We start from the raw sequence: 26,434 nt of genomic DNA on the forward strand, positions 1-26,434 counted from the left end.
GGGTGCCCAGAATGGCCAGATCGTCTGAATTGGTTTTTTTTTTTCCAAGAGCAAAATCTGCATTTTTCGGTGAAATCTCATCTTGAGACGGCAGCAGCTGATGAAAAAACCTCCAAAAAAGCCACCCCACCCTACAGGCCACAAAACAGGCCTGGTCTCTAGGGTGAGGCCAATGGCTTTAAAAAAAAAAAAAAAAAAAAATTGTGGTAAAATATGCATATTACAATATTGATCATTGTAACTGTTTGTAAGTGAACCCTTCAGTGGCATTAAATCTCTCACAGTATTGTACCACCGTTGTTACCACTATCCATTTTCAGGACATTCTCATTTGTCCAAAACAGAAGCTGTGTCCCCATGAAATAGTAACACCCCCCCATCCTCCCCCACGGCCTCTGGTAACCTGCGTTCTTCCTGTGTCTGAATTTGCCTATTCTATGTACCTCCTGTAGGTGGGATTATGTAATACTGTCCTGGGTCGGGCCTGTTTCACTCAGCATCATGTGTTCAAGGTCGATCTGTGTTGTGGCGCGTGTCAGAATTCACTGTGACGCTGTGTCACTGTATGTATGAGTAGACCACCTTCTGTTGATCCATTTGTCTGTTGATGGACCTCTCTGCCTTCCCTGAAGAAGCATTCTGCCCCAGCAAATACTTAGATCATGACTATCCTTTATTGCAAGGATCTTAATTCCGCTCGTGCTGACCGATGGCTGAGCACTAGGGTATGGAATAAGGGATACATGGCCTTTGAGGGCAGTGGGGGAGGCAAACACATGCTTTCACGGAGAGAGCAGTGGTGGTGGGGTTGCCCGGGGTGCTGTGGACGCCATGGGCACTGGGGCTTGGCTTCCCCGGGAGAGACTGCAGCCCAGTCTCGAAGGATGAGCTGCCCAGAGCGCCTGCCCCGTGTCCTTCATTCACTTGGCGGAGGAGGAACACAGGAATCTGAAACCATGTAACCATGAACCAGGAGCCCTGGTTCTAGGCTCGGCTGCCTGGGCTCAGATCTGCCTTCCCCTCCCATAGCTGTGCATCCCGGGGCCAGGGCCTGAGTGTCCTCACCTATCCAGTGGGGTGGGGGATGATCGGACCTGTGGCATAAGCTTGTTATATGGATTAGACCTGTCCAGACCTGCCAGGTGTTTTGAGTGGTGCTTTGCATACAGACCGTGCTCAGAAGCAAGAGCTGTCATTCCTCCTGGGGGCAGGGTTGTGACAATGGGCCTGTGGAGGCTGGAACAGGTCGTGCGGGACCTTCAGGCCAGCTGTGCTTGCTTGGATGCTATCTGGAGGCACAGGGGGAACGGGGACGAACCTTTGTGGTGGATGTGACCCTGCAAAGATCTCACCTGCGTAGGACTTTTCCTTGGCCTCCCAGGAAGCTGGTCACCCTGTCTCTGCTTAATGACCTTGAGCTTTTCTCCTCAAAAGCATCTCTTTTATTATTGGAGTGTGCCAATTGTTGTTTAAGGACTGTGATTTCGTGACTCCTCTTCCTGCCTTTGGACAAAACCTGTTCCTTCTCTGGGCCTCAGTTTCCCCATCTGATGGTGTGGGGCTGGCTAATTCCTAAGGGTAGTCCCAAGCACCTGTGCACTGGAATTCTGTGGCTCTTAGTGGGTGGAGTTTTACTTATGTACACCCACCAGAGACGGACAAAAGGTGAAAGTGAAGGAGAAGGGCTCCCTCTCATTCCTCTTGGGTTCCTGCGCCAGGAGAAGAGACTCCGTGAGAATCCTCTTCCTGGGGGCGTGCCTTTCATCAACTGCCATTTTGCGCTTCGCCTCTCACTCCTGGCATGAGTTGGGAAGAGAGCTGGGGATGGAGACCCTATGGCCCCAGCTTGGTACGTCCTGATCCCTTTTCCAGATGCTTCTCTCTTTCCTCCCAATTATGAGACTCCTGAAAACGATCCTTTCTTTTCAGAGTGGGTCAGAGTCCTGTGGGGAAATGAGCTGAACTGAAGGGACCCAGATATTTATTGGTGACAGAACTCAGTTCAGCCACTGAGAGCCTGGGAGGAGGTGGCACACCGGATATCAACACGTTATTGTTTATCGTCTGTTTCCTCCTTTCATTTATTACTTGATCTTCTGACTTAGAGCTTGCACTGCAGTTAGTGAATAAGAATGCCCTTCTTGACATGGACCCATGCCTCGCGCGTAACCACCACCCGAAAGACAGGCGTATGTCTCTGGTGGATGACTTTTGACCTGTCTTTGATAAAAGGGTGAGAATTTTCTCTGACTGGTTCTGTCCAGGGCCTTTCACGTGGAAAGTACTGTGTCTCGATGACACAGTGTTGGGTGTTGGGGAGATAGTGGTGACTTGAACTCGGTCCCTTCCATCGTGGTGAGAGTTGGTACCTTGACCACATTTTCCCTCTTCCCTTTTGACAGAAACCCATGTCTCCTTTAATCATTTCCGGAGTCTAATAGAACTCTAAGGCCACGACTTGCAGACATACTCATTACTCAGGGCTCCAGCTAGCTCATTGCCTATGTGTTGTTAAGATCATCTATACCGCATCAACTTTGGTAGCAATCACAGGACTTTATTAATTATTATTTGGGGAAATATGTTCTGTACGAGGAAGTTCAAATAATGCTTGGAAACCAGATTTCTTTGTGTGAACCTTAAGAGCCAAGCCTATAGATTCATATCTAACCTATCACCGAAGATGTTAATAGTTGTTCTTAAAGCAGGGGAGAGGGGTTCTGTGGCCAAATGTTGGGACATGGTGCTTACCCCAGCCCACCTTGGAGAGTTACACTGCCTGTGAGCAGATTAAAGGCTCTGAGAGGTCCTGCCGTAAAGAAACCTATTTGACATTGATTCAGCGTTTTCCAAATGCTTATTAGCTTTAGAATTTGTTTCTTGCCCTCATAAACCCATTTAATATTCTTCAGAGCCAGCCTTCCACAAAGCACCCTGGAAACACTTGTGGAAATGATTTGTTTCAGCCGAAAACGGCCCAATGGCCAATGTAGATGGTCAGAAAAAGAAATCTGTTATTTGCAAATGCAGAGTTTCATCTGACTCGTTGGCCCCAAACTGAGGAACTAGTGCACTTCTCCAAGGAAGGAGAGTTCACTTCTGAGCAAAACCTCTCATCGATTCTTGTAATGAGTCATGTGAAATCCAGACCGTTGACTGGAAGGTGGGGGGTGGGTTCCTACGTTTCCCCCCTCTCCAAGGGCTCAAGAGGTAGGACTTTGTTTCAGGCTCTTAGGGTGGAATGTGTGAGCCACTTGTGTTCTCAGACAATCAAGAAGCCATGTCGGGGGGCAGCCAGTGATCTGTAATAGGGCCCCTGTGACCTTCTTGGCATGTGCAGGACACCTTGGAAATAGTCTTTGGTTGAACAAAGCATATAGTGAAGTGTCATGTATAACGGTCTCTCTTTTTTTAAAGAAAGCTACAAGAGACATTCAAACGTAATAGCCGTGGGATGATGGGCAATTTCTGTTCTTTTCCTTTTCCTTGTTACCTGCTGGTGCCCAGGATTCTATTGTTGATATACATTCCCATTGGAAAAAGAAATATACACAAATATAAATAAAAATACACGTCTGTTCAAATAGACACACATAACACAAACACACGTATACACCTTGCTGGAATGATAGGATGCATAAACTAAGATAAATGTAAGTTGGTGAGTTTTGGTCTTAAATCTTTGGTTTCTAATAGTTCCTTCAAAGTGTGTCCTTTTTTAATTTTTCCAGATGGGCAGCAAATTTGGGAGATGGAAGCTACGGTGGATAAAGACAAGAGCCAGCCTGTAAGCACCTGGACAGGATGACTGAGCGCCCTGTCGTGTCCCCCTCCCGCCTCCCTCGTCTTCTCTTTCCTTCCTTTTTTCCTCCTTCATCCAAGTCCCAGAGCTTTGGAGCTAACAAGCGCTCAGTAGGTATTGAGTGGACACATCAATTGAACATGAATTGGGCACCAGGCCCTCTGATTTGTAACTGTGGCATTGTGATAGACTTTGGGAGAGTGAGTGGCAATCCTTTGTTCACCCACAGCTGGAAGGTCAAGTGCCTCTTAGATAGAATCTCGCTTATAAACGTACAGAACGTGTCTTGACTCCTTTGAGAGGAGCTGGCTTGATGTGCTTGGGGCCTTGCGTAGGAATGTAGGCATTGTTGCAGTTAAGTTGATGATAGCTCCTTCCTTCCAGAACATGCTTTTTGTTGAGATCCCTGAGTATCGAAACAAGCACATCCGTGCATCGGTGAAGGTGAACTTCTACGTCATCAATGGGAAAAGAAAACGAAGTCAGCCTCAGCACTTTACCTACCACCCAGGTAAGAAATCTTCTCTGGAGGCCGCTTCGGTGTTGAGAGGTGAGGTAGGACATTATCCTCAGGTGAGGACACATGAGGTCTGCTCCCAGCTGGGTGACCTTGGGCAGGTGACTCAACCTCTTGGAGCCTCCCTTTCCTCATCTGTCAAATGGCACCTTCCTTATAAGACTTAAAGAAATCGAATGCACGTAACGTGCTTAGCACAGCGCACGGTAAGCAGACATGAACGATATTAGCTATTACTAATATTTTTCTTCCCGGGGGGGAGGCAGACGAGGAGGGAGGCATGCGTGGACTTGTTGAACAACAACATGACCTCTGTCCATGTCTTAGATTTGCTCCTGATCGGGGGACTGAACCCTCCCTGAAACCTGCAGGATCTGTAGTGGACCCCGCTGTGGGTAGTCACGCTGTAGCCCTGTGGATTCCTGGGTAGATGGCCAGGCCAGGAGGTCTCATTCCCACAAAGTACTACAGCTCCCCAAGGCTGACACAGGCCTACCAGTCACCTTTCCAGGACTGGAAACCTATAATCCGAGACTATCATCCAGAGTATAATTTCTACCCTGTGACGGGGTCACATGGAGCCTCTCATGCCGGCAGCATGAGACCAAGGGGACCGTCCTGGGAGCCCAGGCTTGACGGGGCTTGGCTTTGGTGGAGTGTATCCAGGGGTTTGTCTGGTCTCTCTGGCCGTGGCACCATCCCAGGACTGACGTGACAAGCCGTGAGTGGCAGGGGCCTGCGGGGGCCCAAGACTATGGGAGACAAACTCTGGGAAGGTTCTAGACAGCAGCTCAGTGATCCTGTTGTTCTATGGCACTCTCACCTCGTGCCTGTGGTCAGGAGGCCTCCCTGGGCCTGGCCTTGGCCCCTGCCTATATGAGCATGGCCTGAGTAAGAATTCAGTGCCCCTGCTCGACCAGGGACTGAGATGACGGGCTTTGAAGGGCACCTTGAGAAACGGTTCCTGGTTGGCGTCCGAGCTGCCTTTAGCGGCCGAGCCTCCTTGCTGCCTCTACTTCCTGAGGCCTGGCGGTTCCCTGAACTTGATTAGCATGCTGTCCCCACTACATTCGCTCCAGCGAGGAGACTGGGTCCTCAGCTCCTGGGGCTGGCAATGCTTTAGGAAAGGGTGCTGGGGGAGGACAAGGTCTGGAGACCATCCTAGGTGCAGAGATGAGCAGGTATGGTACCAGTGCTGGTGGGAAGATGATCATAGTAACAACAGCAAGCCCTGAGTGCTTCCTGTATGCCAGCCTCTGGGCTAAGTACCTTTCGCACATCTCATTTCATCTTCCTAATAGCCCCATGGGGACAGGGGGTGTGCTTGTTACTGCCAGGTAACAGATGGGGAAACTGAGGCCCAGGCCAGCAGGTCTCATTTCCCCCAGAATGCTACAGAACCAAGGAGATGGATCCACCCCCATTTGGTCATTTCCTGTTTCCTGAAAACCTCTGAGTGTCAGCTGAATGCTAGTTGCTGTTTTAGGTGCTCAGGGACACAGCATTGAACAAAACAGACCAGAAAAATCCTCCCTTAGAGGAGCTGACAGTCCAGTGGGGGTGGGTTGTTCAGATAATAAGTAGGCACAGGAAAGAGAGATTATTTCAGGTGGTGATAAGCATTACCAAGGACAGCAAGCAGGGAAGGGGGACAGGAGCTGCTTAGGGCAGAAGGGGGGGGATGACAGAATTTTCCGTCAAGCCTTCCTCTCCGAGCTCTGCCCCTGGGAGGAGCCCAAGAACGTCCCAGGGCTGAGACAGGCCTACCAGCCGTCTCTCCGCTTTTGGAAAGACGTACGGTTCACGATCATCATCCAGGGTCAAATTTCTCCCTACGACAGTTACACAGGGAGGCTCTCGTCCGAGGCTAAGACATGACGGAGCCCAAGTGTCTGCTCCCATCTCCCGGGACTCCCGAGGCCACGTTCCCAGCCACAGCCCACTAATCCTCTGCGCACCCCCGTGGCTCACTAAGAAGGGCGCACCCCGTGTGCTTCTCTCTCTCCCAGTCCCAGCCATCAAGACGGAGCCCACTGATGAATATGACCCCACCTTGATCTGCAGCCCCGCCCACGGGGGCCTGGGGAGCCAGCCTTACTACCCACCGCACCCGATGGTGGCTGAATCGCCCTCCTGCCTCGTGGCCACCATGGCACCCTGCCAGCAGTTCCGCTCGGGGCTCTCGTCCCCCGATGCCCGCTACCAGCAGCAGAACCCGGCAGCTGTCCTCTATCAGCGGAGCAAGAGCCTGAGCCCCAGCCTGCTGGGCTACCAGCAGCCGGCCCTCATGGCCGCCCCCCTGGCCCTGGCGGACGCCCACCGCTCCGTGCTGGTGCACGCCGGCTCCCAGGGCCAGAGCTCCACCCTGCTCCACTCCTCCCCGGCCAACCAGCAGGCCTCGCCGGTGATCCACTACTCGCCCACCAACCAGCCGCTGCGCTGCGGCAGCCACCAAGAATTCCAGCACATCATGTACTGCGAGAACTTCGCGCCCGGCCCCGCCAGGCCCGGCCCGCCCCCCGTCAGTCAAGGCCAGAGGCTGAGCCCGGGGTCCTACCCCACGGTCATTCAGCAGCAGAATGCCACCAGCCAAAGAGCCGCCAAAAACGGACCCCCGGTCAGTGACCAAAAGGAAGTATTACCCGCAGGAGTGACAATTAAACAGGAGCAGAACTTGGACCAGACCTACTTGGATGATGGTAAGACGCTTGCTTTTTCTCGTTGCCCGTAAGGACGGGGCCCCCGAAGCATCCCCCTGCCCCGCTCCCCTAGCAAGTTCACTGTGTGGCCTGCGTATCTTCCTTCACCCCCCTGGGCCTCCGTGTCCCCCTCTTTAAGGGGTTTGAAGAAGAGAACCTTTTAATGCCTCTCCCGACCCTGTGCCCGAATCCTTTCCCAGCAGGACTTTTGGGGCGGCTGGTAAGAGGTTTAGAGGTTTTGCTACAACCAGTGCAACAGAAAGAGCAAATGAGGGCAGTTCTGGCCAAAGGAGTGTCCCCAGGGTCATGAACTGGGGCGGTTTAACCGCTTCCACTGTCTTTGCATTGCCAAGTAGAGACCAAGAATAGATCAACCAAAAGGAAGGAAGGCGAACCTTTTATTACTGGAGAGAGAGAAAAAAAAAGTCCTGCTTGCTAGCCCTCTTTTGTGTATCTGGGGGAGGGTGAGTGGAGAGAGGGAAGGAGCAAGCTCGCTGAAAAGTGGAGCATGAATGGGGGGCTTGCAGGCAGGCTCCGGGCATATCTGTGCCATGGAGCCGCGGAACAGAGAGGCGCATTGACGGGAGGGAAACAGCGGGCTTCCGTTGTGGTGAGCCGGGCTGCTGGGGTGGTTGGGCCAAGGAAAAGACTCAGGGCGGCTTTGTGTGAGTCTGTAGGTGCCTGAGTTTGTGGGCGCGGGGGCGGGGAGGGGGGACCAGCAGCTGGAGGGTCGTCTTGGCGGAGTGGCGGGTGCGACGGTGGTCTGTGATCTCAGGAAGGAGGGGCCCCGCTGTGCTAGAGGACTCACCTGGGATCAGCCAGGTGCCGCTGCAGGACAGAGAGGGCGGGGCCAGCGGAGCTGCCCCTTCTCCCCCCCCCCCCCCCGGCCCCCCGCTCCTGGGGGGGGCGCCAGAGAAAGGAAAACAGGTGGTGGTTCTTAGTAGAAAGAAAACCTGCACCCCTGGCTGCCATCTGCAGCTCCAGCTTCACCTTTTATAGGCAGCAGCAAGTGATATACCCTGAAACGTCAATTACTTCAGAAAATTTACTTTCGGGAACCCAGCCAAGTAATAGGAAGTAAGGCCAAAAGCTTCCAAATGGCCACAGCAGTTATCATAAAAACCAGATACTGAGTATCCGACACTTCGGTGGCAGGAATCCTCTGGTACTTACTCAGAGACTGTTGACTTTTACTTTTTGTGAAGTTTTGACAGTCTGGGTGATCTGGGGGTTCCAGGATTTCTGGTAGTTTCTACATCCTCTCTCTAGTAAAACTATTGATCACAGACTTCCCCCAAGGTGCATCAAGCAAAGATGTCTTGGGCCACTTAGTATAGAGTCAAACTGTCCTTGCAAGGCTGACCTCAGGGTGTTGCTGTGTCAATAATTGATCTGTCTCATCCTGGATATTCAGACACAGGTTGAGTTAGGGTCACTGTGCTCGGTTTTAAAAGGGAGACCCAAGTGCAATCCATCCTTGAACAATTTACACTCCAGATGGTAAAGATAAAATTTTGGTTGCTTATTTGGAAGGGGGCTATCTTGTAGAAAATCCATTTCATGTATAATGCCGAATGCGAGCGGATAAATGAAATGTGGCTGTAACCAGACCTCTCTCCACACACGAGCTTGGGGGATGTGTCACGGTTGAGGTGCTTTCTAAAAAAATGTCTGAGCGGGCCCAGGTAACTTGCCCTAGCTGACTCTGTGTCTGGTGGTTGGTTTGGTCTCCCAGAGCTAGATGTGTGCCAGCCCCTCCCACCTGTCTGTCATTCCACGTTAAAGACAAACAGTGAGGGTCTCTGTTAGAGATGGCGAGTTAGTCCGTGCCCTGGCTCTTAGGGATCTCTCAGTATCCAGTTGGTCATGACTCACCTTTGAGGGTCCGTCATGGCCCTAGACCCACAGAAGTGCTTCCTGTGTTCACAGAAGCCTGAGTTGTGGACAAAGCAGCTGAGGATAGAGACCCTTTAGGGCCTCCTAAATGCCTTTCTGAACACAGGCAGGTTCAAAGTCATGGTGAAAGTGAGCTCTTGGCAGGTCAGTAACATGAGTCGGCCCTAAGGATGTCTCGGAGAACTGAGTGCAGTGAAATTGCTTCTCCTGATGGAGACTTTTCTTGAATACTTTCTGCACAAGCCCAACTCCATGGGATTTTAGGAGATATTCTCTGAAGTGAGGGTTCCATGGCTTAAAAAGGTAGAAAAAAAAAATCTGTAAAACCAAGTTTTAAAAAACTTGTTTACTGCAGGACTTCTCAGTGCCTTTACTGAGACACTGTATTTAGGCATTATCAATCTCTAAAACGAGAGATGTAGTCCTTTCTAGAATTACTCAGTCACACGTAAGAGAACGTGCAACTCCAGGGGGTGCCGGTCACACTGCCTTTTATTATTCTTTCTGTGAATGAAATCCTGGAGTGGTACAATATAGGCAGGTCTGGAACCCCTGTTCCCCAACATTCTGGGGAAATAACCTTGAGGGAATTTCGGAGTTCAGAAGCCCAGTACTGCCCCCATCCCATACGCCTGTATTCATGCTTCTGAGTTCTTTGGCTTCACGTGGGGCCAGAGCAGGACAAGGCAAGAGAGTAATTTCTACCTGTGTGGCTTCCAAAAGGCAGCGAGGTGGCTACTGGGTAGATGTTCAGTACTTGACTGGCAGTGTCCCCAAGCCTCTGTACAACCCAGGTCCAGCCGGTGTGGCCAGCCGTGCCCCGTGTAAGCCCCAAACAGCACCGCCACTGCGGCTCCCAGGAAGAGGTATGTGCCCTTTGGTCTGCCGACCGCTGAGATTTCAGACCTCTCCAATGGAACATGCTCGGATTCCACTGTTGGCTTCGCGGATGTGAGATTCAGACTTCTCAGTTGACTTCTGACAGGCAAACTGGAAATCCCTGGGTCATTTCTCTAGTCCAGTTGTGAGACATCCTGGGTTGGGAAGCTCTTTTTCTGTGCCTTCTACGGATTACGCCAAGGGGGCCCTGCCCACGGAAGCCATATCTGGCTGCCCAACCAGGAATCGGCATGTGCTTCCAGTGTGCGGGGATTTCTCACGTGCCCTTCATGGGCCTTGGGATTTGGGCAGAGTGTGCTGTCCTTGGAAAGTTCGAGAGAGCAGGCTTAAGTGTTTCGAGGGTCAAGGGAACGTTCCTCAAGCTGGAAAAGGAAGGGGTCCCCAGCAGACTCAGGTCCACACATAACAAATCATCTTTGAAGTTGAACGGGCCACTTGACTGTGATCCCTGGAAGCCCCCATGTTTGGGTTTCTTTTCCTGACCCTTCAAGCATGGTCCAGAGGGTCCTGTCTGGGCCTTCCACCTGACTCTTGTCATGTTGCATCCCTGCACACAGACCGTCTGTCTGGGCCCCACTTTGTCTTGGAACTCTAAAATGCAGCTTCTGCTTTCCCCACTCCAAGGACTTGAGACATTTTCAAAAAGTCTCATTTTGAGCTGGCAACATAAGTGAAATTCCAGAGCCACGTGCATCCCCACCCCTTCCTCTCCCTACGCTCCTCCACCCACACCAGGCACTTTCTGTAGTTTTTCAGAAAGGTAGGCTTTGCACACGCACTCCCTTGTTTTTTCTCTGCCCTACAACTTCCTTGTTCTGAAGACCCTGGTTTTACCTGGAAAACACCAGCAGTGAATGAATTCTTCCCTCCTTCCCTTCCTGCCTCCACCCTCTGTCTCTCTCGTTAGCCCTCCCTGCCTGTAGGCTTCCCTCCTTCCCTCCTTCCCTCCTTCCCTCTGTCCCCTCCATCCTGACCTTCCTGCGCTCCCCCTGCAGCTCCCTCCCACCCCTAGGTGGTGGCTGGTTACCTACTGTGTGCCTGGCGCTGTTCTGGGACTTGGGTACACAGGCAAACAAGTCAGATGAAGTCCTTGCTCGTGTGGGGTAATTTTTCAGTAAAGGAGATAGACATTAGTATGTAAGGTAATAAGCGTATTTCAGATGGTGATAAAAGGCCGTGAGGGAAATTGCACAAGGTTAGGAGCGAGAGTGCGGCCGGACGGGGGTGGTGGTGGCCCCTGAGACCCAGTGCACAGAAAGGCTGCTGTGGGGACAGCGTGGGCGGGTTTTTGGCAGTGCAGTGTGATTTGATTTACCTTTTAAAAAGATGACTCTGACTGTGTTTGGAAAATGGACCACAGGGAGGCAAGAGTTGGCCAACGGGGACTTGACTTTGTTTCAGACAAAGCCAGATACAAAGAGCGAGAATCTGGCAGCAGGCGAGTTATGGAGGGGTGACGCATCTTACAGAAGATTGCGTGACACGTCCTCTCACTAGTGCGATTACTTAAAATGGGACTGGAATTGTCAAAACGGGACTGGTTCACAAGTAGCTCTTGGATTGCCGCTGCCTGGAACGATGAGGGGGCGGGTGGCCGTGCCTCATGGGCCCAGGGCACTTGGATCCGGGCAGGCAGGGAGGGTGTGTGCCGCACAGGCCCAGGCAGGGGAGAGGCATGGACAGGCTCCGGCTGGGTGCCACCCACGGCACAGTCTCTGCAGAACCAGGGGCTCTCGGGTCATCAGGCCGTCTCACCACAGGCTCCGCATGGCGGGCCTGTGCCATCCGCCTCGAGATTCAGCCACAGATGAGAGGACTGAGGGACAGGGGGAGGCTTGGGACTCTCAAAGGCGTTCCTCGATCCCATTCTGGAAATGTCTTGGGGAGAAAGGATGTGGTCTTGGTGACGCTGGAGTGTCCGCCAGTGGCTCGGGGGGACAGCAGATGGTGTGCGCGCACGCGTGCGTGTCTGTGAGCATTCCTACAGGTGCAAAGAGCAGAGACCAGTCTGGTTTTGGATCTGCGTCTCTGGTCTTTGTGTGGACTACTTAAAAAGTCGTTTATTGTAATACATTGAATGAATTTGAATCTCTCTCCACATATTTCAGTATCGAGGTACATGCACATTCAGAAATGAGTCACATACTCTGATTAACCACTTGGACCATGCATGACATGGAATCATGGTAGCACCCCAGCAGCCCCCATGGGTCCCCCCTCCTCTGTCCCATCCCGCGGCATGGTCACTGTCCTGCCCCCTAACCCCAGAGATTCGTTTTGCCTTTCTGTATAGAAGGAAGTCATACAATGGTGCTCATGGGTCTCGGCTTCTTTCCATCAGCCGCGGGCCTGGGCAATCCAGAGATACCGTTGGGTGCAGTCGGGGTTCGTTCATCTCATTGCTGTGGATCGTTCCACTGAGGGACCATCCTGTCGTCTCTGCACCCATGTTTCTGTCGATGGACATTTGGCTCATTCAGTTTTATGAATAAAATTTCTGTGAATTCTTCTTTGGGTGCCCACACACGCGGTCAGGAGTAGACCTTTGCCAGACACTCTTCCCAAGTGGTCGTGCCAGTTTATCCACCCACGGCAGGCCGGGTGGCACAGGAGGTCGTCCGAAGCGTGGTTCGTGCTACTTGGGGTCTGCCCTCACTGCTGATGAACATGCCTGGTGGTGGGGGGTCCGGGCTGCAGACCCCGGGCACACCAGGCGGGTTGGGTCTCAGCTACCGACACTCTCCCAGCCTGTTTTCTCACTCGTGAAAACTTCACCTCTCGCTCGGATACTCAAACTGCCAAAGATGCGCGAAGATTTGAACTTGGAGTTGCCAGCCAAGGACATAAGTCTCTTGAAAGATGTCCAGCGCTCACTCTTGGCTCCATTAATCACAGTCGTGATGATCACAGTAGCTCTGCTTCCCTTCAAGTTTCTCGTGGCGCCGTCTCCAGGCTTACCTTTATCTCTTGGCCCCTGTGGCCTCTTTTTTGGTTTGACAAGAATATGCAAAAAGCAAGTAGGAAAAGCCTTAGGAGAAAGCATGGATCTGTCACCGGTTTTCCGGCAGCAAAGAAACAGTGTAGATGTTCTGGTCACCTCGGGGGCCAACACAGTCCCAAGTTTCACGGTCCCAAACTCCCCCACCCCCCAACCCAGGGAAAGACCTGGCCGGGAAGGTGAGCGCTGCTGGCCTGGCCCAGGGAGGTCAGGTGGCCGCCGACAGCTTCCTTTCTCCCCTTGGAAGAGCCACTCGGGCACGGTGGGAAGGGCTGCGCGCACCCCTGTGGAATTCTCCATGGAGGTGGCTGCTTAGGGCTGGCAGGCAGCGCGGAGCCTAAGGGTCAGCCCCCCTGCAGAAGCCATGCAAGGCAGTGGCCTGCCCTCAGGCTTTCTGTGTTCTGCATCTTGTTTTCATCCTCCCCTTGCCTTGCGTCCAGTTGTCAGTGTTTGCTCAGCGTGACTCCCTGCGACGTGAGACACCAGCTTTGAGTGTCCGCTCCACCGCTGACTTATGCCCTCGGGCAGGTGACTGCCTGGCTGTGCCCCCACCTCCCTGTCCATCCCGTGGACACGATCCCCCCTCCTCCCTCCTGGGGCTGCCGTGAGAAGTGTGTGAGTGGATACATGCTAGAAGGGTGCTTGGCGCAAAGTAACGTTCCATAAACGTTAGCGGCTGTTTTTGTTTAGGAGCTTAGCGGACTTCTTGCAGAACATGGCTTACATTTTTTAAAAAGTGTGTTTGCATAGGAAAATAAAAAGTTGGCTATTTTGGTCTTTGGGGATGGGGACCCCTAGGCCCTGTCTCCTCACATGGCACGGGCTCAGGGGGCCCTTCCCAAGCTACCTTCTGGGGACCTCGGCGTGTTTGCCTGCACGAGGAGATGATGCCATCTGCCCGAGGACTGCTGGAGAGGCCAGTTAGCGTGGCCCCCGCTGTGCTCCCCTGGCAGAGCATGGACCAGTGGCCCAAGTTTTGCTAGCCGTGCATCGGCAGAGGGGCCGAGGGAGTCGGAAGCTGGACCCACCAGCATGTGAGAACCCGGCCAGGGAAGAATGGACAGAGGGATGAGCAGGAAGGGGGGAAGGAGCTGAGGGGGCCTGGCACAGGTTTGTTCAGCAGGTCAGGAATCTTTCCTGGGGCTGCCCAGTGCTCACGGCAAGCCTGTGACAAAGCAGCTCCTGTAGGGGAGGGGAGAGGCGTGCACAGCCCATGGTCAGCCTGGTGCTGCCAAGAGTGGCCCGTGGGCCGGGCCACTGCGTCGGCCCCAGGAGGGCTGGGGGAAACACGGGGATCGTGGATTCTAGTGAGGACCAAGCAGAGTGGTTGCCTGGAGGGGCAGCCCAGAGGCCACGGACGCCTTGAGAGTCGGCTTCTGGTGCCTGTGGATCAGGGTGGTGCTGTTCACTAGAAACCAAAGCCAACTTTAATTCACACGGCCGCCCTTAGTGGGTGCCAACAGAGTCCCGCCCTGGCTGAGGTCTTTGGTCAGCATTCTTTCTTGAAGTTCATTTGAAGATGTTTATATTTTATTTAGGCAGTATGTTCACATGCTTAACAAAACCATATAAAAAGATCCGTCCAGCGCAGTCTTGCTCCCATTTCTGCCCTGCCCACCCCCCCTCCCACCGCCTTCTAGAACAGCCTTTCTCAACCTCATTTTCTTTACCACCACCCTCTCCAGCCAGGCTCCTTTTGCAGTTCTTTCCTATCAGTGCCCCCATGAGTGTCAGTCCCATAGATACACTGTATATCTGCTTATGTACCGTGGCCCTTTGTAGGGCCACAGACTATCATGATATATAAGATTTCTTCACTCCCTAAGATCCAGTCTTCACCCCCTTGGGAATGCATGCTATGGAGTTTCTTTATGTAATCATAGGCAGGTGCAAATATGTCTTCCTATTTTCCTCCTTCCTTCTACAAAATGTTGCAGATCTACTGCCGGGTCCCCCGTGGATGGGGAGTTGGGTGTCTCTTGTACAAACAGCACGTTTGAATCTGTCACCTGCTGAAGGGGCGGGTGGGTATGTCAGGGGCTGGTTCTCAGGAATGGGAGGGCTGGTCTGAGGGTCCAGCCTGGATTCGGGGGCCTGTGGGGTGGAGAGTTTCTGGGGTCATCCTGCCTGACTTTCTTTCATTCTGGCCTCACCACTTTGCTCTTGCATGGCCTGAGGCAAGTAACTTACGATGATGGCCCCAACTCTGAGGGTTCTGGTGATAATGGAAAAAGGGAGCCTCCTTGGAAGGAAAGCACTTTGGCCAGTACCTGGTATGCACGGTGAATGCTCAGTAGTTATCGGAATACTTTACCCCCTGCCCCCCCGCATCATCATCATTATCATCATCATCATCATCAGTTCTGGGCCATTGCTATGGTCTGAAATATTTGGGTCCCCACAAAATTCATATGCTGAGGCCTAACTCCCAAGGTGATGGTATTAGGAAGTGTGGCCCCTGGGAGGTGCTTAGGGCATGAGAGCGGAGCCTCCTGAATGGGATTGGTGCTCTTATGCAAGAGACCCCACAGAACTCTCCCTAGTTCCCTTCTGCCATTTGAGCTTATAGGGGAAGACAGCTGTCTATGAGGAAGGGCACCGAATCTGGTGGTGCCTTGATCTTGGAACTTCTCAGCCTCCAGAACCGTGAGACATAAATATTTGCTGTTTCTGAACCACCCAGGGGCTTGTTAGAGCAGCCGGAACAGACTAACACCGCCATGCAGGTAGTCGGGGCCGAGCTGGGCTTTGAAGAAGAACCCAGAGGCTGACTCAGCCTGTGTCCTTATGACTTTGCTAGGCTACTTCTTGTGAATTCAGCAAAGGATATTTAGAGTCCTACTAGGAAATTCCAAAGTCCAGGAAACTGCTTGCCTAGAGACGAGCCCACAAAATTCCCAAGGGCTACTGCTGGAAGATCGATTAATGAGCTAATAGCAGGTCTGCATCCCTCTCTTTCAGGAGAGGGAGCATCATGTAGGTACCTCCGTAGTGGCATCTTTTATTTTGCCCCTCTTGATTATTTCCCCACCTTCTAAGAAGCTCAGATTTCTCGCTGTGCCACTTTGGTGTCCTTTGATCCCAAATGATGTGTACTTTGTGTTGCTAGCTCATGTAAATATAAGGAGCCACCTTCCAGTGGAGTCCAGACCCAGAAATCCTCAGCCATCTTTTTGAAATTCTGCAGTGCAGATGTTTCCAAAGGAATGTGCTCTTGCATTTCAAGGTCAAAAGCTCCCAAACCACAAGAAAGTCCGTTCTCAGACTCGCTGTCCACTCAGCCCGCATTCCAGAGCAGCATCTGACTCACAGAGCGCAGACAGGGCCCAATAAAGAGGACCGAGAGAGACATCACTTGGTGTCATCAGATGGCCCCACAGTCATCCACCAAAACCCACGCTTTTAGCTGTTCTGAGTCATTTGTGTGGCTATCATTTCTACCTCCAAGTGAGGTTATTGTCTTGTGGTAACAAGTGAATATCCTTGTGCAGGAATAAGGTGATCAGTAAAACAAGATTTATGGGTAGATCAGCACCCAAACCTGCTTTGAAAAGCTCTTCTCTGTTTTCATGCTTACTAGCAGAGTGCAGAAACGCTGAGGCTCACTTCCTCCCCAGCCAGTGTGCTGGGCATGCCGGAGACTTTGCTCCTTGCAGGATGACACAGTGACTGTTGTGAGCATCTTTACGTGGAGGGCTGTGGTTGTGGTGGCTCTTTACTCGCCCCAGGCCACAAGCCAAGATAGTCCAGAATTTTTGTATTAAAAAATACGAAACTTCACAGTATCCGGGCAAGCTGTAATTTGTTTCTCTCTAGAAAAGTAGAACTTGAAAAGCAATTTAGTTGTTTGAGGCTCTGAGTTAGATGCATGGCCATTAATCAAATCTTCTTTTAATGCTGCCTTTTTCTCTGTACCCCCCACCCTTCCCCCCATCAAGAAACCCATTGCAGATAAACAGTAGAGCTTTATTTACCCAGGAAAAAAATCTTTTATGAAATAGCCCTGGTTTCACTCCATTCTGTAGAGTTGAGATTTGGGTGCATGTTGTTTTTTGTGGCCTTTGGGCATAGTGCTGGACTCTTCTCTTGCCCTGGGCCCGTTCAGCTCTATTTTAGCACGAATTTTCTTTTACTTTTCACCCTCTCAGGAAAAAAAGAGGGGCTTTGTTCTCAGGGAATGATGAAACCATTTCTCTGGCCCTTCTCCATCACATTCTGGACACCTCTTTAATTTGTTAAACCTGGGGATCTGGTTAAGCTGAGCCTGGGCCTATAAAGGCAGGGCAGGGGCCTGTTTTGCCCATCCAGGACGTCAGGAGTCTTTCCCTGGGCAAAGTCAGCAGCAAACTGAGGCTTGAGATTCAGGAACGAAGTCTGTTCAGGTCCTCAGCAACCAATCCTGCCACTTTAAGGCTTCGGGATGACATCTGCCTCATCTCTTTCAACGGCCGTGAAATCGGATCTCTGGCAAGCAAAATGGAGCACTTCCTGGTCATTTGACAATGGACGCTGAGCACCCTGACTTGATTTTATGATGGGATTGTCTGTTGCAAGTGGTTTGGACTTAAGTTCCAGGCGTTCTGCAAACCAGCAAATGGGTTTCATCTGAAGCCTGTTAGTTCCGCCATCCCAGGAAAGTTGAAAGGACACTCCCTGGTTGTTAGTTTCCAAAACTCTGGACAGAGTGGAGGTTCCGTTGCATAAGCTGACTTATGTGGACGACGCCTTTGAAATGTTCCGCAGCCGGTTCTTATAGATTTCTGGAGGTTGACGGTGTCTTTTTGAATTTTCAGCTTTACTGGATGCCTAAAAAAGAATTGACCCAAAGTTGATTAATGCACCCTTTCCACTTCTTACAGATGGATCGAGTTGTGGTCTGCTTCAGTACTTGGAGGAGGGGCAGCCAGCTGGTGCTCCATGGGCTCCATCTAGCCTGCAGATATTTTGGTTGGCCCACACAGTATTTTAAGAAATATTTGGATTAGACGCCAACATTTAAAAACCAGGAGATTGCACATAAAAATACAGATTTCAGGCTTTCCTTGGAAAATCCAAGAATTGGCCGCCCTGGGCCCCACATTCTGCATGGTGGCTAGCTGGAATCAAAGTCAAGGCTGGCCTACTGTAGAGACCACGTCCGTTAGAGCACATACCTGCTCTCATCTGCAGCCCCCCCCCCCCACCCCTCCCTCCTGTCTCCTGAAGATGGATGCTATGTGTCTGCTGTGAGTGCGAACTCACTCAGTCAAGGTTTCTTTCTGACCTGTTAGGCATTTGAATTGGTGACTCCTCTTCTGGAAGGGCCACTCCCATCCGTGGCTGCCTAACTCAGCACTTGGTAGTCGGCCGCACTTAGGAGGTGTTAGCTCCCTCTGTCTTTCTTCTTTCTCCCTCTTTGTAGCTGGGGGTGAGATTTTTTTTGTTTAAAAAGCTTTTATTATGAAATATTTTGAGTATACACAAATCTAAAGTAGCACAGTGTACCCACGTACCCACCACTCAGTGTCGACGGTTATCAACTCACTGCTGATCTGGTTTCTTCCATACCTCCATCATCTCCCACTCCCATTTTGTTGTAGTATTTTGAAGCAAATCCTAGACATCAGAAATCCCAGATAACAGAACCATATCATTGCATGTGTAAATATGTGCTATGTATCCCTAAGAGGAAAAGATTCTGCAAATACTCCTAATATCCTTAGCATGTATGAAACTTCGTGAAAATGCTTTAATATCATGAAATATCCAGTGTTTAAACTTCCTGTTGTCTCATACCTATCATAAAGAGTTTTTTTTCCCCCTTTGTTTTGTTTTCATTATTTTATAGTTGGTCTGAATCAGGATTCAGACCAGGCCCATACCTTGTAAGGTGGGATACCTTGGTTTCTCTAAGTCTGCTTCAGTCTAGAGGTCCCCCCCCCAGAACTGTTTTTATTATTATTATTTTGTCGTTTATTTGGTAAAAAATCAGCTTCTTTATCCCATGAAATTTCTTACAGTCTGGCTTTTGGCAGTTTTATTCCTAGGGTGAGGATCAGCATCGTCATCCCCCCGTATTCTCCATTTCTTGTAAATTGGCAATTGATTCTAGAGGCTCAATTGATTCAGGTTCCACTGTTTTGGCCAAGATGGCCTCATAGCTGGTGGTTGGTCCTTTTGTCAGGAAGCATATGATGTCAGGTTGCTTCTCTTTTGGTGATGTTAGTAACTGTCCCATAGTGCCTAGCTCCATGGATTCAGTGGTGCATTAATGGCAAAATGGTGATATTCTGTTCTAATTCTGTCTTCCCTTCCTCTTCTGTTAGTTGGAAAACTTCTATAAAGAGAAATGTCCCTTCATCAACAATGGTAGAATTCATATAGGCAAAGAAGGATGAATGCTTGATTCTTTCCCTTTATTTACCAGTTATTAAAATAACGGGTCGGTTCCTTAACATCCTCCAGGGGCAATCAATTAGGGTTTTGTGTTTTTGTGTGTGTGTGTGTGTGTGTGCCATAATGAACTCATAGATTTAAACATAATTGATGTTTTAAGATTTTAATAGACTTTGGGTAGTTCCTTTTGTCCTCAATATTTGACGGACCTCAATAATATGACTTCCTCTCCTTTCTTTCTCTGGCTTAGCAATGTGCTTTTTCTGAGGTGTTGGGGAGGAAAGAATCCTACATGTAGACTCAGGGTTATGATCTCTACATGTGTGAAGGGGAAATCATAAATTAGCACTTGCATGCCAGCTGACGGAGGTGTTCCTCAAAGCATTAAGGAGTCTTTAGCTTCGGAACAGTTGGAGTTTGCAGGGCAGGAGAAAGTTATGTATTGATTAGGTATACAGGGCTCCTGTAACCAGAACCTGAAATTAACAGCAGCTTAAACAAGATAGATGCTTGCTTTCTTACATAACAGCACAGGCATAAGCAGTCCAGGGCTGGCATACTGGCCACGAGGTGCCAAGGCGAGGCTCCTTCTGTCTTATTCCACCATTCTCAGGGTGGTGCCCCCATCTGCATTGTCCAAGATGGCTCCTGGATGGAGATGAGGGTGGGGACAAGGAGGAGGCAAGGCATGCCCCTTCCTCTCAGCAGGGTAACCTGGTAGGTGATCTCGCACATCCCTTCATCTGACACCTCATTGGCCAGAGTCATGTCATGTGACCACACTGAGCTGCAAGGGAAGCTGGGAAATGTAGTTTTAAGGATTTATATTCCCCAATCACAAAACCCGTTACTCTGGGTGACAGGAGAATAGATTTCGGGTCTCTGCACATGAAGTGTGATCGTAATGGGAAAAGAGCTCCAAAAAAGAGGTTGGATATTTTGTAATCTTTAATGTTCTTGGGAGTTTCTTCATCTATTCTACAAGTATTTATTGAATGCTTCCCATGTGCCAAGTGAGGTTTTTAGGTCCTGCAGACACAGTCATGCATGAAACAGATGGAATCCCTGCCTTCATGGAACTTACCTCCTAGTTGGGGAAAGAAACAAACAGTTATAAATAGATATTATAATGTCCAATGGTCATAGCACTATAAGGAAAATCTAAAATAGAACGAGGCCTCAAATGTCCAGCTGCTGATTCTCCCCAGATTCAGGGACTACTTCTCCTCAGTCCAAGAACCCCCAGAACATTTTCTTATCTTTTGGCCTGAATCAAGTTTCTCAACCTCAACACTATTGACGTTTGGGGCTGGATAATTCTTTGTGGTGGGGGCCGCCCTGTGCACTGTAGGATGTTTATCAGCATCCCTGGCCTCCACCTACTGGATTCCAGCCGCCCACCTGCCCTGCCCCAGTTGTGACAGCCAAATGACCCCTGGGCATAGAGAACTGCCACTAGTTAAGAACCAGCGGTCTGAAGGGTTTAGTGCCCGATTCTGGTGGAAACAATGCCTTTCTAACGTTGAATGTTGACCAAACTATGTGGTTTTTTGGTACGTGGGGGCCCGCTCTAGAAAAAGCCTTTATTTGTAGACTGGAGAATTCTTAGATCTCTCGGGGTGTGTAAAGCCACTGGGAGCTAGTTTCTCGCTGTGTACCGTGGATTTACTGGGGAATGCCCAGGACAGTGGCTTCAGGGTCAGATGCTGATGAGTAGTTGAAGTCGAAGGAAGCTTGACTTGGAGCCTGCTTTGCCTCCTCCTTGCTTGTGGCCTTGGGTGAGGCATGTGTGAAAAGTGCCCCACAAAAAATGGGGAGGGCTGGTAGTATGGGTACAGCCTCCCTTAGCATGGGGTTGGTGGGCTGGCGACCTCAGGAAGCTGCCAGGAGCCATCTTGTTTGCTTCTGATCGACTGCTTGCCGATTCATTCATTCCTTCTTTGAAAAGATATCCGCTGGGCACCTACTGTGTGCTGGGCTTTGTGCTGGGTGCTGGAACACAGCAGTGAACCCAGTGGACGAGGCCCCTCTTCTGACGGTCTCTAGGGGAGAAAATGTTCATCAAAAATCAACCAGTAAATAATGAGACTTTCAGCTGGGGCTAAGTGCTCTGAATAGAATAAATGAGGTGATGGTGGGGGAGGGAGGAACTTCAGATGGGGACAGCCAGGGACAGCCTGCTTGAGGAGGTGGCCTGGCCCTGAGACCTGGAGGAGGAGGTACAGGAAGGGAATTCCAGGCAGGTGGAACAGCATGTGCAAAGGGCCAGAGCTGGGGGGAAACCTGATTTGTGTGGAGGGCAGAGAGAGGTCTCGGGTGGCTGACAGCCAGGGCCAGGAGGTGAGGGAGAGGGAGGTTTTGCGGGTAGGCTAGACCACACAGGGCCTCAGAGGCGCACAGCAAGAGGTCTGGATTTGATTCTGGGAGGGAAGGGAAGCTGTTGGCAGGTGGCAGGGTGGGGTGTGTGTTTGCTAGGCTGGCAAGTACAGGAAATAATTATGACAACAGTCTCTCGCACTTCATGAGCACGTTTGGAAGGCAGAGCCTAATTATCATCTCCCGTCACAGCCACGAGCCCAGGCCGAGAAACAAGGGGAGGGTTTGTCTCAGTCACAAAGCTAGAGGCCCAGAGGCGCTGTCAGAGGTGCCCGCACATCGATGACCTGAGAGAGTCATCTAGATACAGTTCATAAACAGAATGGAGCTTTGATCTTGGCCCTTTTTGCTCCCTCCATCTGATGAGACTCCAGAAAACGGGCCTTCACGGCAGACCCGCCAATCTGCCTGCCTCCTGGACACCCCCACGTAGATGCCCCACGGGATCCGATGCCCACCCAACTCTGTCCCTGTCTCCCCTGTCTGTATGGCTGCCTAGGGAATGTGGGGGTGTGGCCTTCGGCAAGTTACTTAATACCTGTGACCCCAACTTCCCCATTTGTAAAAGGGGGATCATAACAGTGCTTTGGGTTTAAATGACGGACACGTGGCCAGTGCGTGTAACGGGGCAGCCGCGGTAGGCACTTAGCAGGGAGTACCTGGCGGCTCATCGTCTCCCCTGTCACCATCCTCATCTGTCCAGAGCCAAGGAATGGCCCATCCCTCCATCTGGGATATGCCAGCCCTTCGTTAACGTCCTCTCGTCCGTTCCAGGTTGAAGCCATCTGCTCAGACACCGCAGTGAGCCTCGTCTCAGGGCCCCCGGCCCGTCCGCCAGACACCTCCCCCCCCGAGTGAGGGGCGCGGGTGTGGGTTGCTGTCTTGTCCTCACTAGCAGAGCACCAGAAGCAACTCCTGTGCCTCTTAATAAGACACAGTTCCCGAAGAGGGTGCTGAGCAGCTGAGACAGGAGTTGAGGGGAGACCTCTTCCTGTTTGTGTTTTTATACTTACGGATTTTTTTCTTCTTCTTTGCTATCTGCATGTATTCCTTAAGAAAATTGCAAAGAAAAAAAGAGAACACAGTTCGGGTCTGAGAAAGGATCCTGCAGGCTTGTACAAGAAATGGGGGTTTCGAAATGGAAAGCTGTTAGCTCTGCTTACGGGTGCGTCTCACCATTTGGACGCGAAGTTGTCCCTCTTGTCCACCCCTCTCAGCTTTGAGTGGAGGGTGCCATGTGCCTGTGCTGAGACTTTCTTGCCTCTGAACTTGTGCGCATATCATAATCTCCGCCTGGAATGCCATCCCCTCCCTCTTGTGCCTTCTGGCGTCCGGCCAGTGTTTTGAGGCTCTGCCCAGCTCTCTCCTCTCTGCAGCAGGGAGGGGTTCTCCTCCTCCAAGTCCTGGAGACATGCACGGCCCCTGGCAGATGCTGTTCATCGCTATACCTCTCAAGGGTTTCTGTTTTTTTCTTCCTGGCTCAAGTCCAAGTCTCTGCGTGGGAAGGACTACCATCTCTGACTTGTCTGTACCCACAGCTTCCCCTGGGATGGCTTTGCACATAGTAGGTCCTTGGCAGCATTTGCTCATGCCCCCCTTTGCTCCAAGCCTCACCCAGCTCCCTGCAGCTAAGACGTAGGGAATTGAATGAATATCTGAGAACAGAATGGACATCATATGCTGCCTGGCTTTTAAGTGATGTAAAACTGTTCATTCTAAAATAACAGTAATACTTATTTTTCATAATAATAGTAGCTAATACTTCGATGGCACTCATTGCGTGCCAGGCACTCTGCTAAGACGTTACTGTACTAACTCATCTAACCCTCACAACAGCTCATGAGGCAAGTACTTTTATTTACTCCCATTTTACTTTATTTTTTTTTTTTAAGATTTTATTTATTTGACAGAGAGAGACACAGTGAGAGAGGGAACACAGCAGGGGGAGTGGGAGAGGGAGAAGCAGGCTTCCCGTGGAGCAGGGAGCCCGATGTGGAGCTGGATCCCAGGACCCTGGGATCATGACCTGAGTCGAAGGCGGACGCTTAACGACTGAGCCACCAAGGTGCCCCTATTACTCCCATTTTAGAGGTGAGGAAATTCTAGCCCAGAGAGGTTAGGTGAGTGACCAAGGTCACACAGTCAGTGAGTAAATGTCTAAGTCGTTCTTTCTCTGTTTTTGAGGCAAGATGCTACATCTTTCCGTGGGAGTTCAGGCGTGGAAATAAACAGCCCTGTGACACCTGCTATTAAGGTTCGGTAGTGCCTGAAAGCGGGGGACAGCCTGTGTCCCAGTCCCAGAATCAGGCCTCATCAGGAGGCCTCATCAGGACAGCTTTGGAACCTCGAGCTGTGCGGTTTTGCGTGGGGAGGGAGGAGGGGAGTCTAAATCCAAAGACAGAGCTGCAAAGTGGAAGTGAGGAATGTTTAACAGAACGCCCATAAAAGAAAGATGTCGGCAGTCCCCATCCAGCCTTCACAGCAGTGTTTTCACAATACTCAGGGTGAGTGATGGGGGCATCTCCGTTGTCGGGCACGCCAGGGCCTGGAGCTTCGCGAAGTAGCCTAGAGCCTCGGCCTTGACCGTCCCGCTGGGACTGCGCATGCGCGGGGAGGCAGCGGCCAGGCGGTGGGCTCCCGCCCAGCGCCACGCTCCGCCGGCCTCGGGCTCTGCGGGCCTCCGCGCGTCCGACCGGCCGGGCAGAGGCCGCGGGGCCCACGAGAACATCGATTTCTCGCCTCCAGCCAGCCGCGCTGCCCGGCGCTGGGCCATCCTGCGGTTGTTGGGACAGCAGAACCCAGTGCCATGGAAACGATTGTGCGAGGCCCGAGCAGGCTGCCCGGAGAGAGCGTGTGCGCAGTAGCCTCGGCGCGGCCCTCCAGCGCCCCGTGATTCTGTTGTGCTTGGCCGGGGCCGACGCTGCGCTCCGCAGTGCTCCTTCTGCAGGGAGACCCGCGATCCCCTTCCCTGTCCGCGCCAAGAGGCTGGCCCAGCTGGCACACGCTCTCCTCTTCTCTCTGCCGGGGCTGCCCGCCAGCTCCCGGCTCCTCCCGCAGATAGCGGGTCCCCGGGGCCCGGCTGGCCGAGAGCGAGGTGGCCGGGGACGCCCGGAGTGGGCACCCGAGCTGGCCTGGGCTTCCCTCTGTAAACAGCACGGTGTTTGCATCCTGGGGCTGGCCAGGGCTCTCCTCCCGCTGTGGTTCCAGGAGTTTCTGGGGGAGGGGGGGGCGGAAAACAGAAACCAGCCCTGTGTTCTCCAGGCTGCCAAGCTTCTGAGAAGTTAATGCCTCAGCCCAGGAACTGGAACCCTCTTCTCCTGCCGACCCCTGGGGACCCTTTCAGAGGCAGGTACCAGCTCCCCCACCCTGGCTGGCTTCTTGTTTCGCTGTGATCAGAGAGAAGGTTCTAGGGATGGTCTCCTGCCCCATCTGCCAGCTGCCATCCCTTTACTCAGCGGCCCATCCCCTAACCCAGCTCCAGCTGTTGGGTGCGCAAGGCCTGGGGCTCACCCCAGGACGGTCTCTTGGCACTTGACTGTGGCCAGAACCACCCTGGAAAGAGCTTCCTAAATTCACACTCTAGCTTACAGCCCTGGAGCCCTTGCTGCTCTAAGGGGGTTGTTGGCTTTTCAGGGGCCCCTCTGTGTGGCCAGTGTTGATAAAGGGACAGAAGTAAAGCACTCTGTTTAAAGTCATTCTTGCTGAGGTGGGAATGCCTGATAAGATCCGGGCCCCCTCCTGTGTGAGCTTCACATTTCCAGAAGGGGCTCATTCACGCCAGCAGGTCTCTTAAGGAGAAATGGGACAGGGTGTTTTCGTGCGGAGGTTGGCACCTCCAGTTTCTATTTTGGAATGTTTGGCGTCCTGGCCCAAACTGCTTGCCCTTGAGTCTGTTCCACTCAGCACTTCTGCTGAGTGCCTACTGTGTACCAAGCAGAAAACAAGTCAGAGGGCTTAGTAACTTGTACTGTGGTTTGTAGTAAGGCGAGTGCAGGTGGGTGTGTGTGCGCACATGGGTGTGCATGGGCTCACAACCGCGCACGCCAAGGAACAGCCCAGGAGCCTGTATGGGCAAGAGAAAGCAGTTGGCCTCGTCCGGTTCTCCTTGGACTTCGGGGTTAACGCTGATCACTTTAGGCCCAAACAGAAAGCTCTGTCTTTACCATTAAACCGAGGTTTATGGGCGAGGCAAGAGTGCAGGGTAGGGTGGTGTTCGGTTTGCGCCCTGGCATCACCGCCTACATTTAAAATCCTGGCTCAGCCACCTGCTGGCTCTGTAACTCTGAGCGAGTCCCTTCAGCTCTCTGAGCCTGACCTACAAAATGGGAATGTAATAACATCTACTCGTGGGGCCTTGTGAACACTGACTGGTCAGCTCATGTAAGATGTTGTGGGACAGGACCTGGCAGCCACCAGTCACTGACACCCGTGCCCAGCCAGGTAAACTGACAGGTGCTGGACGAATGAGGGGAGGTCCCCGGGCTGTGAATCTTGCAGCCTAAGGGAGAGTAGGGATAATACGTACAACAGAAACGTGTTTCAGATGGTGAGGCCATGAAGGAACAGGGGCTTCGAGACACAACAGGAAGGCCTCTTGGAGGAGGCGGCCTTCTCCTGCCTCCTCCAAGTGTGTGCTCGTGGCCCTTCCCCATACCCTGAAGCGTGCTGCTTCCTGCTGCTCTCTGAGCACTGGGTCATGTGGGAGGCAGCAGGGAACGGGGCTCATCTGTCTTCCTTGTTCTTTGGCTCTATTCTCTACCCCCTCCCGCTTCGTCCCTTGCCCCTTTCCCTCCCCCACCTCCTTCCTTCTCTGCCTCGCCCCCTTTCCTTCCTTCCTTCCTTCCTTCCTTCCTTCCTTCCTTCCTTCCTTC

General features: G+C 51.8%; 1 protein-coding gene across 7 annotated transcripts in view; it reads left to right on the top strand.

The window, feature by feature from the left end:
- The window catches only part of NFATC2 (nuclear factor of activated T cells 2), a 137,325-nt gene that overhangs the window by 89,309 nt on the left and 21,582 nt on the right, over positions 1-26,434 (top strand). For all 7 annotated transcript variants that reach the window (XR_003204685.2, XM_025853272.2, XM_025853273.2 and 4 more), the window contains exons 7-9: positions 3,732-3,787; positions 4,187-4,313; positions 6,329-7,018. Coding sequence is in view for 6 of the 7 variants with exons in the window: in XM_025853272.2 (XP_025709057.1) it covers positions 3,732-3,787; positions 4,187-4,313; positions 6,329-7,018 (873 nt within the window). In the remaining variant the exon portion in view is untranslated. The remainder of the gene's footprint in view (positions 1-3,731; positions 3,788-4,186; positions 4,314-6,328; positions 7,019-26,434) is intronic.

The sequence above is a fragment of the Callorhinus ursinus genome, unplaced genomic scaffold (genome assembly GCF_003265705.2).
Source record: "Callorhinus ursinus isolate GAN/ISIS: 27379988/994484 unplaced genomic scaffold, GSC_fseal_2.0 scaffold53, whole genome shotgun sequence".
In the NCBI taxonomy this organism is placed as follows: Eukaryota; Metazoa; Chordata; class Mammalia; order Carnivora; family Otariidae; genus Callorhinus; species Callorhinus ursinus.